This window comes from Paraphaeosphaeria sporulosa (assembly GCF_001642045.1).
Source record: "Paraphaeosphaeria sporulosa strain AP3s5-JAC2a unplaced genomic scaffold CC84scaffold_16, whole genome shotgun sequence".
In the NCBI taxonomy this organism is placed as follows: domain Eukaryota; kingdom Fungi; phylum Ascomycota; class Dothideomycetes; order Pleosporales; family Didymosphaeriaceae; genus Paraphaeosphaeria; species Paraphaeosphaeria sporulosa.
The window spans coordinates 573,311-588,235 of NW_017253375.1; the positions used below are offsets into that span (position 1 = coordinate 573,311).

The 14,925-nt window shown below is 53.7% G+C and overlaps 5 protein-coding genes across 5 annotated transcripts; 3 read left to right on the forward strand and 2 right to left on the reverse strand.

The window, feature by feature from the left end:
- Positions 1-779: 779 nt before the first annotated feature.
- On the forward strand, positions 780-4,070 carry CC84DRAFT_1105134 (uncharacterized protein; the record flags this gene model as incomplete). The annotated part of the gene is made up of 2 exons (XM_018175084.1): positions 780-2,147; positions 2,361-4,070. The coding sequence occupies 2 exons, from the start codon at positions 780-782 to the stop codon at positions 4,068-4,070; spliced, it is 3,078 nt and encodes a 1,025-aa protein (XP_018029465.1).
- Positions 4,071-5,081: 1,011 nt separating this feature from the next.
- CC84DRAFT_416286 (uncharacterized protein) lies at positions 5,082-5,593 on the reverse strand. Its single transcript, XM_018186134.1, has one exon. The coding sequence runs from the start codon at positions 5,471-5,473 to the stop codon at positions 5,207-5,209; it is 267 nt and encodes an 88-aa protein (XP_018029466.1). The 5' UTR covers positions 5,474-5,593; the 3' UTR covers positions 5,082-5,206.
- Positions 5,594-7,081: 1,488 nt separating this feature from the next.
- Positions 7,082-9,076, forward strand: CC84DRAFT_1191554 (putative MFS phosphate transporter; the record flags this gene model as incomplete). Its single annotated transcript, XM_018181192.1, has 2 exons — positions 7,082-7,466; positions 7,515-9,076. 2 exons carry the CDS (start codon positions 7,082-7,084, stop codon positions 9,074-9,076), a joined length of 1,947 nt encoding a protein of 648 aa, XP_018029467.1.
- Positions 9,077-9,992: 916 nt separating this feature from the next.
- Positions 9,993-10,922, reverse strand: CC84DRAFT_1169800 (TspO/MBR-related protein). The gene is made up of 3 exons (XM_018179761.1): positions 10,691-10,922; positions 10,250-10,638; positions 9,993-10,191 (listed from the first exon to the last, which is right to left on the reverse strand). The coding sequence occupies exons 1-3, from the start codon at positions 10,800-10,802 to the stop codon at positions 10,132-10,134; spliced, it is 561 nt and encodes a 186-aa protein (XP_018029468.1). The 5' UTR covers positions 10,803-10,922; the 3' UTR covers positions 9,993-10,131.
- Positions 10,923-13,520: 2,598 nt separating this feature from the next.
- Positions 13,521-14,736, forward strand: CC84DRAFT_417020 (uncharacterized protein). Its single transcript, XM_018186135.1, has one exon. The coding sequence runs from the start codon at positions 13,687-13,689 to the stop codon at positions 14,494-14,496; it is 810 nt and encodes a 269-aa protein (XP_018029469.1). The 5' UTR covers positions 13,521-13,686; the 3' UTR covers positions 14,497-14,736.
- Positions 14,737-14,925: the final 189 nt, after the last annotated feature.

The following is a 14,925-nucleotide window of genomic DNA, read 5'->3' on the forward strand; positions in this document are numbered from 1 at the left end:
ACGAGAACGTGGATGCCCACAGTGCTCGCTTGGCATTTCTATTTACGCGCCAGGTCAGGCGCTTAACAAGGCGGCTCTCGCTTCTGACTGGCTGCACCACCGCACTCCATGATTTGGCCAACAACCACGACGAGACCGTTCTCTGGAGCGTCTCAGATGTGGCTTTGCGTTGTACATCTCAAGCCTAACGAATCCCCGGGCGCCTATGAGCATCCAATCTGTTCAATGGCGCCCGCCATGAGACCAGGCCCACTCGGCCGGGCAACCGCCGCCTCCAATCACCTCACGCAGGGCCCTGTTGCCTCTCTGCTTTGCTGGGGTAGCCTCACGCAATCCATCGTGTCCTGGGCGCTTGTCGAATCACAACTCGAGACACCCAAACTGTACATGAAGCTAGCACTAACTGGCATGGCGGGTAGGCAGCATGGGTTTACAACAGCTACCCGTCGTCGTGGCGCGAACCGCGACGGAAACGCATCTTTTCTCTTCTTCACCCCGTCTCTCTTCACGTCTCTTCTTGCTGGTTCACCTGGGATCGTTACCCCGCCACTCATTTTAATTTGGTTGTTGTTCTATTTCCTTCACTTCAGCCTGTCCCCAACAATAGAACCCAAAAGCATAATCGCTAAACGGCCTTTGTTTCACATCCTCGAGGACAATGCATTGTATCGATACCATTTCTTGAACAGTCAGATACGCCATATCGCGAAGCTTCACATTAAACTTTTTGTATCTCACGTTTCTACACGCGAACTCACGACTCGCCGAAATCAATCGACATGAGCACTCGACAAGAGTATGGGCAGCAGTCTCACGAAACAGCCTTACAGACTACGACGACGGGCCGAGTCTATCCTGCGCCGTCTGCAGGCAGTAGCGGACAGGATGAGGATGGCCATATACTTGTACATTTTAACGGCCACTTCAACGGTCAATTCAACGGCGCATTTGTACTTCCCAACAACATGCAGCAACAAGCGCCCGCCGAAAGCGACGCACAGATAGCCGCACGGAGAGCCATGGCGAAACGCAACTCTCGCTCATTCGCTGCGAGAATAACACGGAATCGATCACGGAAGATGGAGTTCGCTCGAACGGCGAAACCCGGTATCACAGTCGACACCAGCTTCGCACGACACCGAGGCAATGTACCGCATCAGGTATATCCACAGGATAACGAGAGGCGAAGCGGTGGGTCGATCAGGAAGCAGGGCTGGTTTGGCCTGGGGAGATCCGACACGAAGAACAAGGGCCTAGGAATAGTAAAGGGAATGACACCACAACCTGGACGTTCTTCGGAGGACCGGGAAAGGTCAAATAAAGAACCGAAAACGGCAGACTCCCTGACTGCAGGAAGTAAATCCTGGCAAGAGATTTCGCCGTGGGACCGACCTATTCCCATTGGCATCACAGTACCTTCGGACAGTGTCACCGACTTCAGCCCGTATCAAGCAGCACGAGCGCGATCAGACAGCGATGCCACCCTTGCTACCCCAAACATCATCGTCACTCCAGCTGCAGCTATGAAATCTGTGTGGTCACCCGATACCGCGTCAGACTACACGGCGTCCAGTGCATACTCACGAGCCACTCACATGCCGCCATGGGCTTCAGATGTACCGCCCGTCCCGACACTTCCTGCCGATGTACACAATATGCATGTGCAGAAAGCCGGCATCGAAGTACAGCGGGACTGGAATTTCAATTACCCTAACCGGGCAAGGGGTGACACGCTGGAATCCAGTGACACGGCGTTCGAGGAAGAGCAGGACGACATCCGAAAAGACCGCATCATGTCGACAGGAACAGTATTTGAGGAAGACGATACGCCATTGCACGAGAAGAAGCTGAAGACTCTGTCTGTTGACACATCGATGGTTCCTACGCCACGGAGGTCTCAAGGCTGGTGGAATGTCATCACAACACCCTTTGTCATGTCGCGCACGAACTCTGTATGGACCCAGGGCGGACGAAACGGCGAGAAAACACCCGACATACCCATGGTGCCGGCCGGATTTGGGACTTACCGGAACTCGCCTTCACCATCTACATACATCTGGTCCGCAACCGACAGGAGCCCTTCTGCTCTCGGCGAGTCTCCCATGTATCCAGCTCAAGCGAAGTTCCTAGCCCCGACCACAGCGGAAGTGAGCGGCCGTGGACAGAACAATATCAACGTAGACTTGGTCAACAACATCGATATCAAAGCCCCCCCAGCGCCACGCACGATAGATGCGGTCAACAATCCCCTTGTCTCTGCTCCCAAAGCCATGTCTGTAACATCAGAAACAGCTTTTCCTCTCGCTCAACCAACACCGAAAGCACCGACTGAATCCGTGTCGCCCCCTCTGACAGATAAGTCGGCCTCTCCGCCAGTCGGCACCATCGCAAACGCAGGACTGGCAGTTGGACTGTCACCTCATCCTCAACAGCCACAGCCACAGCCACAACTACAGCCAATCAATGTAAATATTGCATTCCATGACGGACGAGTGTTGGCCAACAGTCACTCTCACCCTTCCGGCACGTCTGCGCAGACCCAGCCAGGACATGTCATCGTGGCACCGCTGCCTGCGTACGCCAACAGCACTACATCAAGAAGCAATACACCTCCCCAAGCCGCTCCATTCTTCTTTCCGCCGCCGCCAAATGCTTCCTCCAAAGATAAGCAGTTCAGCTTTGGAAACTTCAGCAGAGCCAGTAGCCCAGGAAACTCGGTGCACGAAGCTAAGCAACGGCAGGCAAAGCAGCATCGCAAGATGAATAAGTTCTTGTCAAAGCTTGCACTTTGCGGCCGCAAAAAGGACGATAAGAAAAATGAAAAGAAAAAGAAACGGTCACGCCGGTGTATGGTTTGCTGCTGCTGCCTGATCCTTTTGATCTTGCTTGCTGTCCTCATTCCAATAATCGTCATCTTCACGAGGAAACACAACAACTCTACCACTCCTATCGCAGGGACCCCAGACACAAACTCGGACGGCCCATCCCAATGGCTCAACAACACTGGCTATCCACCTATGAAGACCGGGCTTCTAACGATCGCACAGCCTGAAGCCGTGGAGGAGCAGAGCGGCTGCGTCGCCCCGACCACACTGTGGAGCTGTGCGCTTCCTAAGGAGCAGCAAAAAGACATTCAACCTAACAAGCCCGACCAGCCCAACTTCAAAGTCGAGATCACCTTCCAGAACGGCACAGCGGCAGACCTATCGAAACCCACCCGCCGAGCAGCAAATCCCGTCTCAGCAGGCGCGTTCATGCGTTCCCTTCTCCGCCGCGCCACGCCCTCTCCGTCTCCCGCTCCTCCGTCTACTGATGACATGAAATTTCTCGGCCAAACCACCGACGGGGTCTCTGCCCCCTTCGAAGGCGAAACCACACCTTTCTTCATGACGTTCCAGGACCCATCCGCCTCTACTTCTTCTTCTGCACCCCGTTCTGCCAAGCGCGCCGACGACCCCACGAACATCACCCTCGTCATCCCCCCTCCCTCCCTAAACTCCGACGGCACCGCAGCAGCCGCAAACTTGCTCCCCCTCCCATCCGCACAACCCCTTCGCCTCTTCAACCGCGGCAAGTCAGACGAACACTACGGCTTCTACACGTACTTCGACCGCTCAATCTTCCTGAAAGACATCAGCTCCTCTACAGGCCGGGGCGGCAACCCCGCAGACACGAACGGCGGTTCTACGCGCGATGCAGCGACGCTACGCTGCACCTTCACGCAGACACGCTTCCTGGTGCAAATCTGGACGCGATCGAACCAGCCACTCCTGAACCCTCCGCAGAATACGACTGACAACGCGTTCAAGCGGCCTGGCACATTCCCGTACCCCGTAACCTTCACGCTGGACCGGCACGGCGGGGATGTCACCAAGAAGAACCTCTTCTGCTACAAGATGGAAAAGGACGGTACGATTGTGAACAAGGATGCGAATAAGTTTTTCCAGTTTGAGGATCGCGGGTTTGGTGGGAATCTGGTTAACGGGACGCAGGGGAGGCCGAATGCGAAGGGGCCTATTGATGGAGGGTCGGGCGGATGTGGGTGTAAGTGGCAGAATTGGGTGGATTGAGGTGGAGGTCAATTGTATCGGTGTTGGTACGAACTCAACGTTGTATGGATGGGCGTGCGTCTGTGTAGGTTAGGAGTTGGGCATGAGCTTTATTGAGACCACTGGATGGTTTTTATTGTACATTACTTAGAGTGCGTAGAGAGGCGCTGGATACTTACCTAATAATGATTGATCGGCTATGAGCAGCCTGCGTTACGAAACCATCGACCATGCGCTCGTCGAGTGAGCGGCCCGACATTATGATGTACACGCTAATGAATGCTTACCACCAATTGGGTATCAACCCAGTTGCCTGTTCACTGCCGGAGCAACAATATCGCGTTGCTGACCTAGTGTTGGCTTGGGTACTTCTTCAGTTCTCGAATGGAATTACCATGGGTGTAGGTAGAAGATGATACGCTTTCTCAAGCACCAACTTTGCACGGAAGTCACGGGCGGAGTCTTGCCTCAATTGAACGTCAAATTCTTGATACAGTCACCCAGGACGTTCGGGAACCAGCGTGTTGGGGTTGGCGAAGCCCTACGTGGTGTTTTGCAAGATTGCAGTGAGCTCCAGGTTTTTGTGTCAGCCCCTTGGGCCATTTACTTTAAGATGGCGCTGCGTGTCTAATTTCCTGAGATCTGCGATGCAGCGCTTATGAGAATCGGCACAGCACGGATGTTGAGCGAGGGTATGCGTGCGCGGGACGGACGCATTTGTTGGGACGCAAGCTTTGACGGAACGGAAGTTGCTGTGGAGCATGAAGATTCGAAAAGAAACTATGTAATAGTCGAGGCAAGGCTGATCGTCTGGACGCGAGGTTGACTGGAAAGATGAGCATGGCACATGGGTCGTGGTTTGGCAGCCATTCGATCGAAGTGTTTGGCGGTAGCATCTGCGGCTCATTCCCGCCGCACTGTCACGGCAATCCCGAAACCAACGGTTTGCACGCACACGAATGATCTGGCAGCATCGAGAGCAACTAGATTTGATTTCGGAAATGACGACTCTACTCCCAAAGCTGCGACTATTTTTGGCAGTGCTCACGGCAGTTTACGTCTATTATTGCGTGCTTGCTTGCTATGGGCGTCTCGAAAGACAGTCACCGCGGTAATAAGCCGGGCGTCTGGCCTGATGTAGGGGACATAGTCCCGCTTTAGGGGTATCCACCGCGGCAGACTCCCTTGTGGAATAGTACGCGTCTGGCTGATCCAAAGGGAAGCATTTCGCCAAGGGTGAACCCGCAGAGCCTCAGGGTCCGGGAGTGAGCTTGCGCGAGCTTGCATGAGCACGGAGAGGGCCAAGGGTGTAGTGGGTGTGGCGGAAGCTTGGGTTGACGTTCATCTTCCTCCAGTATTGGATTGTGCATGGGAAACCAGGCTCCTCGACATACGCATTGCAGTGCCATGATCAGTGGTGGCATAGTTGTGCGGTAACATGGGCTCGTCCGAGGACCCTCAGAGAAGCAAAAACGGGGCCTCCTGAGTGTACGTTGCGATGTCCCTCTCACGGAGATGCAATATGCGCAAGCAACCCTCGTAGCATCGATCCGGGATATTTGCGGTACCCCATCGCCATCGATGCAGTTTCATGCGCGAGTCAGCAGACTTGGGGGCGCTCCGCAACTAGTGCCTTCCGCTGCGGACCCCTGCGCCTTCCAGTTCTTCAAAAACGTGCCCCTCTCCTCCAATGTGATTGGCTCCATCCAACCTCTGGTGTCGCCCACGCACTTTCCCCATCGAGCATGACAGCAACAGTCGCCTCGCTCGAGACGAATTCGTTCGTAATGGCGGCGACGCAATAGAAGCTCTGACAAGCCGTCGGCTGGGAGCTTGTGCAAGCCTCCTCGGAAATATCATTGCTTGGCCCTCGTCATTGCTCGCAGTCACAGACGACCTGCGTAGGCTGGTCGTTCCAGCGGACGTCTTTTTCGCAGCCAGATTTGGTTTACAGGCGAGGACAGCAGAGCTACACGTTGTAGGAGCAGGGGTTGTACAATTGTTACTCCTCCCGCATGTCCCCACAGCAGAATATGCACGTAGCGTGTGGTCGCGTGCGCTCTTGCCCAAAGCGGCCGCGCCGAGAAGTATCCTTCTCCACTCACTCGTCCGCCGCCTCTGCCGGCAGCCCACCAGACCAGAGCCACCATGCCCATACCGGGGGAAGATTTTTCTGAAGCGCCGGATCTGCACGCGCGGATGTCGCCTACAATGTATTTATTACCATGCCCTCGCGGTCGGGGCTCGAGTGTTGTGCCTGCTTTCCTTTGCGCCTCCCACCAGCGGCTCACCAACGACCCCAACGGCGCGAGAGCCCACGTCGCCTGTGTTTGCTTTGAAACATAAGCAACACCTCCCATCCTTAGCAGCGGTTGATCATCTCGATATCCCGCGCACGTTGAGACGCCTCCTACGCTATACCCAGCGTCCTCGGAACTCAGCAGCCTATTCCTTCAACCGGTTGTCATCTGCCAACGCGCTTGCGAGCCAGTCACACGTCGCCATTTTCCTCGTCCTCCAACAGCCTGCATCTATCTGGCGGCGACGATTGAACGTTCACGTCCAGTTCCCTGTGCAAACCCTGGGCTAAATTCCGCTCCAACGTCATAGCCGCCGCGCTAGACATCCGTGTGGATTCAACCCTGCGGAAAGAAGCTTGCGGTTTAAAGGCTTGAATTGCAACTGCGCTTGTGCTGCCAAAATTACCCAGAATCTCTTGGTGAATTAGTCCAGCTATGGAGATTGGTGCTCTTCCCGTGCCCCATGGCGCTCCTGCCAACGGGGGCGAGTATGCGGATATGGAAGTCAGGCGTGGTGAGTAAAGAACTACCCTTTTGTTACTGCACTTCCATTTTCGTTTGACCCGCGCAATGCTCGCGCCGAGCGTCCGGCACTCGCTCATCCGGACGAGGTTTTCAATTCATTCGAAGCATCATTTATCGCGAACACGCCGAAACTGCTGCGGAACACTTGGGCTCAGCGGTGTCACGATATCATAACAACGAGAGTTATCGCTGACCGAACCCTCAGACATGACATCCCAAGAACAAGATGTCTTTCACGCCATCCTCCACCCAGACGACATGTACGATGAAAACGGCACCTATTGGGCTGACATGCCACTTGGCCAGCGCCTCAAATTTGTCAACAAGGTCGACAGCCAGGAAACGAAGAAAGAGGCCTCATCCATCTGGACAATGTTCAAGACCGACCCGCTCGCGCCCGTGGGTTACTATCTGAAGAACATGGTTCTTCCCGGTGCCGGTCTCGGATTGGAGGGTTATGTGCTGTTCTCTATTGGCAACGTCAGGCCGCTTCTTCAAGCTGCGTTCCCCACGTGCTGGAAGACAAACGAGGTTTGCGATAAGCGCTGGACCGAGGCCGTAGACTACCTTGAGATTATTGGTATCATTGTTGGTAAGGATTCCTGAATAGCTTCTGAATGGCCAAACTAACACTTCAAAGGTCAAATCCTCGTTGGATATCTCGGTGACTACCTCGGTCGTCGATGGGGCCTTATCCAGGACGCCATGATCATGTTCATCGGATTGCTCATGCTCACTGCGTCGTGGGGCGTCACCCTAGAAGGCTGGGTCATCTGCTACGCTTGGTCCCTATTCTTCTACGGAATTGGTGTTGGTGGGGAGTACCCCATGACTGCTACTTCTGGTATGGAGAACGCTGTTGGTTCCGGTAAGGTCTCAACCAAGGACGATCGGCTCCACCGTGGCCGCAAGGTTACTAGCGCTTTCCTGATGCAGGGCTGGGGCCAGTTCTTCAACCAGGTTATTCTCATCGTCTTACTCCTCATTTTCCACCACGGCAGCGGTAACCCGCCTTACTCCAAGGTCGCCGCGCAATGGACGTACCGCGTCTCTTTCGCCATCCCGGCAGTCGGCACCCTCTGGCTCGTCTACTACCGCTACTACAAGATGCGCTCCGCAAGCAAGCAGCTCATGATCAGTAAGAAAAAGGGCAACGTTACCGGATACGACACCAAGTCGCTGAAGATGACTCTGACCTACTTTGGCCCTCGCCTGATAGCCACAGCGGGTGCTTGGTTCGCCAACGACGTCTTCTTCTACGGCAACAAGCTGTTCCAGAATGAGTTCATCAAGGTTATCACGCCCAATGGCAGCACCGTCATGACCGGCTGGCTCTACAACTTGATCAATGTTGGCGTTTCGCTTTGCGGCTACTACTTGGCATCGTTCCTCATCGACAACAAACTGTATGGCCGCAAATGGATGATGATCGTCGGATTCATGGCCGACTTCATCCTGTTTGTTGTTCCTGCGTTCAATTTCGAGTTCTTCACTACTCCTGAACACGTGCACGCGTTCCAGGCCATGTACTTCCTTTCTTCCTTCTTCAACCAGTTCGGCCCCAACAGCGTCACCTTCCTCGTCGCTGCCGAAGTCTTCCCGACCCCCATCCGCGCCACTGCCCACGGTTTTTCCGCCGCGATCGGAAAGGCCGGTGCTCTTCTCGCCTCCGTCCTCTACAACTACATCGACACGCAAACCAAGTTCTACGTCGTACCGTGGTTTGGTCTGGCTGGTGCCCTCCTCACATGGCTCTTTCTCCCCGATACCACTGGTCTCGACCTCAAGGAGCAAGAGCGCCGCTGGTCCTACATTCGTGCAGGCAAAGAGCAGGACTACCACGGCATCGCCATCCACTGGAAACATCTTTCCGTGTGGGAGCGCTTCCGCGGCATTCACAAGGCTTATGATGCGCGCCTCGACTACGAGGCGAAGATCAACGAGATGCGCACCGAATGGGTCGAGCACCAGCAGAACAAATTCGCGGACGATCTCAAGGGGCACGAGGACTTTGACGACAACGAGGGCGAATTTGAGAAGGGCGTGCACGATTACTTCTCGAGGACGGCGCCAGATAGCTTGAAGGGGCACCGGCGCGTTGAGAATAATAATGGGGTTTTGGGGGAGAAGATTGATAGGGAGAGTGAGAGTGGAGGGAGCACGGTTGCGGATGCCGATCGGATTTCTGAGAAGAGAGCTTAGGGCATGGAAAGGGAAGAGACGTGTGAAGAGGTTTGTGCGAGTGCATCGAGTGCATATGATTTGGCTTGCATTGGACGATGTGATTAGCGATTAATACCCAGAAGCTGGAATGAACAAAGCTTAAGCTACTTTTATTGATGACTACATCCCTTGCTGTTGTGTGACTGGTGATGGTGATGGTGACGGTGATGGTGACGGTGATGATGCGCTCGTAGTTGTGCATCATCGGATTTTCGTCTCGTCGAGGACAGTTCATTGGGCGCTTCAGTTATTGCTCCTAGTTCTTGAGAAGAATGACTTTCGGAGACGTATCTTGGGCACAACATATCCCAATCGCATCAACAATTGAGAGTATAGTTTTGGTCTCCAGACGCCCCAGGACCTCCATAACTTCTTGGAGCGTACGATTTCGGTCGCCTGCGCAAAGCTTCACACATATCCGTCCAGCTTGCGTTCTTGATGCCCGAAGACGTAGTACAGAGTGTTGAGGAGAAAGACGTCTGTGTATCCGAGGAACGTTCTATACTGACAGAGCCTCGCTGCAAGGACATAACATCACAACATCATCGCTTTTCAGGAACAGCTCTCGCACATGCATTACTCGAATGCGGGTTCTAGTGCCAGCGAATGGTTTACGCGTTGAGAGTGTACACGCCACCCCCTAGTCCTACCAAGTCTCTGTATTTGCGTCTCTGTTGAACACGCAGAGCGAGTGCAACATTTGGTGGTCATCAGTCCTCGCGAAGAGCGCAGCATCGCTCGGGTTTAGATGTACTTTTAGTTCCAGTAAAGTAGGTGATGTGTGTAGAAGAAGTGGGTCTCTAGAGAAGTGAACTTCAAATCTGAAGCCGGCCCGAGGCAGACATGGGCAATTGCTAGAGTTATTTGCACGCGCACTTGACAAAGACAGGAAAGCACCCAAAAGAACTCGCATTCAGGCTACTCTCATTGCAACTTCCATAATATAAATACACTAAATATGGACGAGTACCAAATCGTTAATCCAGGCATGTTGCTGATTAACTTAACCCACCATTGAATCTTTAAAGAGTAGTTTATTCCTTCTTCGACAGTGACTGCTTGAAGTCCCAGTTGTTCAAGACGCCGCTTCCGACCTGCACGGAGTGTCAGTATCTAAAATAAGTAGTCTTGCAGTACGAATAAGGGACATACGCATAGGTACGTAGCAAAGCTGAGCCAGCCCAGATAAGGAGCCAACAGCCAACCGCACACCGGGTCAACTTGGCCCCAGATGTAGGCTAGATAGCCCACAGTACCGCCAAGCGCAAGAATGTCGACTGTTGCGGCGATGGGCTGATGGAGCGAGAAGTACAACGGAGTCCAGATGAGGTTCAGGGCAAGCTGGAGGGAGTACAGAGTAGCGCCCTGCTTAGCCAGAGCGACCGTCTCAGGGTTAAAGGAGGTTGTGCCAGTGGTCCATGCTCGGTAGGCGGTGTATCCCATGGTAGTATACAGGACAGTCCATACCGGGCCAAAGACGTACCCAGGAGGATGGAGCGGCGGCTGCTTGAGTGTACGGTATTGACGCTGTGTATCGCTGGCTGCATAGCGTCAGTGAATATCACGTGGGGCCATTGATGCAGGTGACTGTACGGCTGATGGAAAATCCGACGGCGGTACCGCAGACTACAGGAAGCAATATCGCTGCAGCTGGGTTGCTGAAGAGAAAGCTCGGCAAGGTCAAACTCGGGATATAGGTCGTCATAGTGGGTGCTGGAATTGACAGTCAAGACAATCGTCAGGCGTCAAAGAGGAGTAAGAATTGCAGACGATCCGTGGACGAGATATTGTTCCTTGCGATCTCACGCGATGCTAAAGTTGTCCACATCGATGTGATTCTACAGCCAATCAAGCCGCGGTGCCTCGGCTGTCACAAGAGCCAATGCGTCGGATGCACGTGCCGTTCGCCGAAGCGAACTAGGCCCGTTCCAAGCATCACCTGATCCTCTCCATCACCATTGCTGTCCACCGACCATCATTGTACACCAAGTGAGGACAGTACGCGCGCTCCATGGCGATGATGTCTTACTATGCCCCACTGTCTTATATTGGTCAGCTTCTGCTTTTGTGCCTTGGGCTACCTCTCACAAACCCATAGAAGACGAGGTGCTTTTTTGCCATGGTTGCCCATGCAATGGGCGGACTTTTCTTTTTGAAGTCACGTCCGAACCGGACCTTGAAACGTAAAGACAAAAAGCAAGAGCTGAGATTCAGGCTAAACAACCCCACATCATTCACTCCTATCCACTCTCCAGACATGTAGTGATGCTGATATCCCTCAGAAGCCTCACCAGAACCAACAATACAGAATCTACCCTCAACATCTGGGCGAGCAACAGGTAACGCCCCAAGCGACTCCATCATCTCGAAAAAGTAGATCTTTTAGGCCGACCGCAGAGGCACCTGTACAACTGTGTCTAATACTTTTAGACACCGCCCTAGGCGGACGACCATGCTGTGAAGAAGGAAAGCTGGAACAGAACTGGCGGTGTTTGTAATCCAAAATTTTCGCCTAATATTCAGACGCATGGTGATGGTAACCAGCACCACTCTCTAGTGTGACTATGGAGCTCTGTCCACGTCGACCCTCTTCATCAGGCCCATGGGGTTCGGGCAGTAGCGCCTTTGGCATGCTGCAGAGTACCCCAAATGCCCCCAATGCTGCCATGTGCCCTTCCAATTGAGGTTTCTAGACCTGAAGAAAGCTCCATGGACAGTTGTCTATCAAACTTTGAAACCCAAGTCCCGGAGAGCGTTGTGGTGTGGAGATTAAATACAGGAGCCCAAGTCAGCGGATATACACTTAGTCTTGGCTCAATTCACACCGTTGTACGTGTTAATATGATAGCAATCATCATCAATCGTAATTAAACACAGGGGTTATGCTCAAGCCGCTGAGGAACACAAGCACAACGAGCGGCGCCATCAAAGTCTTCTCTGTTACTTCTTAGACATCCCGAAAGGCCCATCAAATCTCTCAGGCATTTCATATCCAGACTCCAACATCAAGTGAATATGGTGATGTGAAGAGGAAATCTGCGAACAAATTAAGTGTATTTAGATTCCGACCTCGTCCTGAGCTGCATCACAGCTAGGCATGCGGTGATAGAAGCCATCCGTGCTCTACATCGGGCCCATGGCGCTTTGATCCAAGCAATCTTAACACACGGCTGCGTTCAAGGACCTCGAGCAGCACTATGAGAATTCGGATTAGGCTTTCAAAGCCCACCACAAGCCCATGGAAGTTGAGGGTTGTATTTTTTAGTGGCCCTTAAAAGCCAGACTGAGAGTGTGAGGATCGTGCTTAGGACTGACTCGGCAGTATTTAAACACTGACACACCGTCTCAACTTGAAGCGTTCAAGGCGGCTGACGATGGTACTCAGCATACGAGCGTGAATGAGAGCACTCGGCGTCTGCCGTGTAATCGCTACACGTTCATTTTCAGAGACAGCCATGCAAGGGTCCCCTCGCGCAGACCACAGAAGGCACATGAGCGTCGCGGTCGGCAATTTTGTTCTTCGTAGCTCTTCAGTTGTGGAGTTTTAGATATCCACGCATCCAGTTGGGTGGCGTGAGAACAGAGATGAGAATTGACGGAAATATCTATACCATAGGTACTTCCGCTCCCGTCAATCTGATAGCGTTGACTTGATGAACGGTGCTGGTGAACATCGCGACATCGCGGCCGGGCTCTAAAAGCGCCTGTTGTGGTTGCTCCCGTTTTCCTCATGGGTAAGAACCCGATGCTCTTCGATACCTCCCACAAAGCCATCAACCTGAGGGACGCAAGTTTCTAGTCCCATGCCCGGGTCGGGGCCCAGGTTTTAGACTTCAGCTCAAGCAAAGCATGATAATATGGAGAACAAGGACAGGAATATGCAGCCATATTTATACGTCTTCGTCGTTTCAAGTTTCACGAATCAGTGATGATCAGCACCAACAAGTCCGTCGGCGATTGAACTGTATGCTGAGGTCATTGGCCTTCGTCGTGGATCGAAAACGATGAATTTTGGAGCCCGAGATCTCGCCAGTCCACACACAACACAATGTTCTGTTATTCCCAGGTTTCAGTTCCACATGGTACTTGTCAGCCTGAGAAGATATCCTGTTAGAACGCTTGACTGCAAATTGGGGCCTCCTGTATATTTCGATGACCCAACGTACTCCATCCTCTATTCGGATCGTTACACAACCACCTTCACACCTTCCCCATACCATAATATGAAGCACACCCATGATGTTTTGACACCATGAGGATCACAGCCACCCTCATGATACTCCGGTCCCTAAGCCTCTCCCGAGGCTAACAAGCCCGGCCATCCCCAAACAGCAACATAAACGAAATGTCACGATCTGCACTAGTTCCTCCCGCGTAGATCCGCATCAGCACCCGCGCTCCACCCCAGCTGAAGACACGACCCTCACGAGGAGAAGCCCGGATACAAGCGCTGCAATTGGCAGTGTCTAGCCTCTCTCATTTCTGCGAGCAAGTATAGCAGGCAAACATCGGCGCCCTCTCCTCGGACAGACACGTGCAGCGCATAGCATCGCATGTAACCGGAACCGCGAGCGTAGAGTAGGTAGACTATGTCCCATGGACCGCCGTCGGTTACATTTACAACGCAGAGAAGACTCTCTTGGCAAAATGTCTTTGACGCCACCCCGCATACACACACCCACGGTTCGCACAGGGTGCCTCAGGCTCAGGCCACACCGGGCGCGCCTCCGACCCGCGCTGTTGAGCGCCCCGCGCGCCCGTTAGGCCCGCAGCGGTCGAGGCATCTCGAACGCGCGCATTGTTTCATCCAAGTCCGCTTGCATTCCGGTGTGCAGCGCCAGCTTGCGCGTTTGGTCTGCAACCCAAGGACCCGGGATGCAACATCGATTCGCTCGGTCCCTCTGCGCCGCGCTGCATTCCGGCGCGCGGGCCTGCACGTCACGCCTCGTACTTTCTGCTCCTGGGGCGCGCACCTCAAGATACTGAGATACCGCCAGGTACAAGCGCGTCGCGCCGTGGACCTTTCTGCCAGAGGGAATGCGCTTGGCGCATACGCGTTACTGCACCTACACCAGACACAAACCAGCGAAGCCTCGCCGCGCGAGGGGTCCGGTGGGGGGCCGGTCTTGCAGTCTGGTGGTCGCTGGCGCCGAGCTGGGCGTGGTTCATGCGGAGGCGTTAGTCGTGCCTTTAGCGGTCGTGATTCCCGGGGCGTTGTTTTAGCGTGCTGGCGCGAACGTTTCGATGCTGTGGAGGAAACTTGTTTGGACGCGGGGAGAGCGTGCTTGGAGAACGAGCATTGCGCTGCGAGATGCGTGGTACGGGGACAGCGCTGCGGTGTTACTGATGCGCCAAGTCGGATGTGCAGTGGGCAGAGAGGGCACACGAAGCTTATTTAGACCCTCGTGTGGAGGCCGAGACAAGCAGATTGCGACACCTGATAAACAAAAGAATTAAGGATGCTTGTGCAACACCTTTCGGTGCCAATGTGATGTATTTTGATCATGCTGGGGCAGCTATCTATACAAGACCGACATGCATCCCGTTCGTGAATACATATTAAGGGAGCATACAGTCGTTCCAAACCCATCATGAATCCCGATGAGCGATCCCTATCCGTAAAAAGCCCCGGGAATAATTACGCATCCACCGTTCGCCATGTAAAACATTACGCCAACTTTCCGTGCATACCGGGCAGTCCATCGTAAGATGTCGCCGAAGGAAGCCTTGAGATCTTACCCGCATAGACTATGCTCCGCTCCATCTGTGCAACGACAAGAATCCCAAGGTATCAGAGAAGCCGCCGAGAGAATGTCGATACAGTTCGA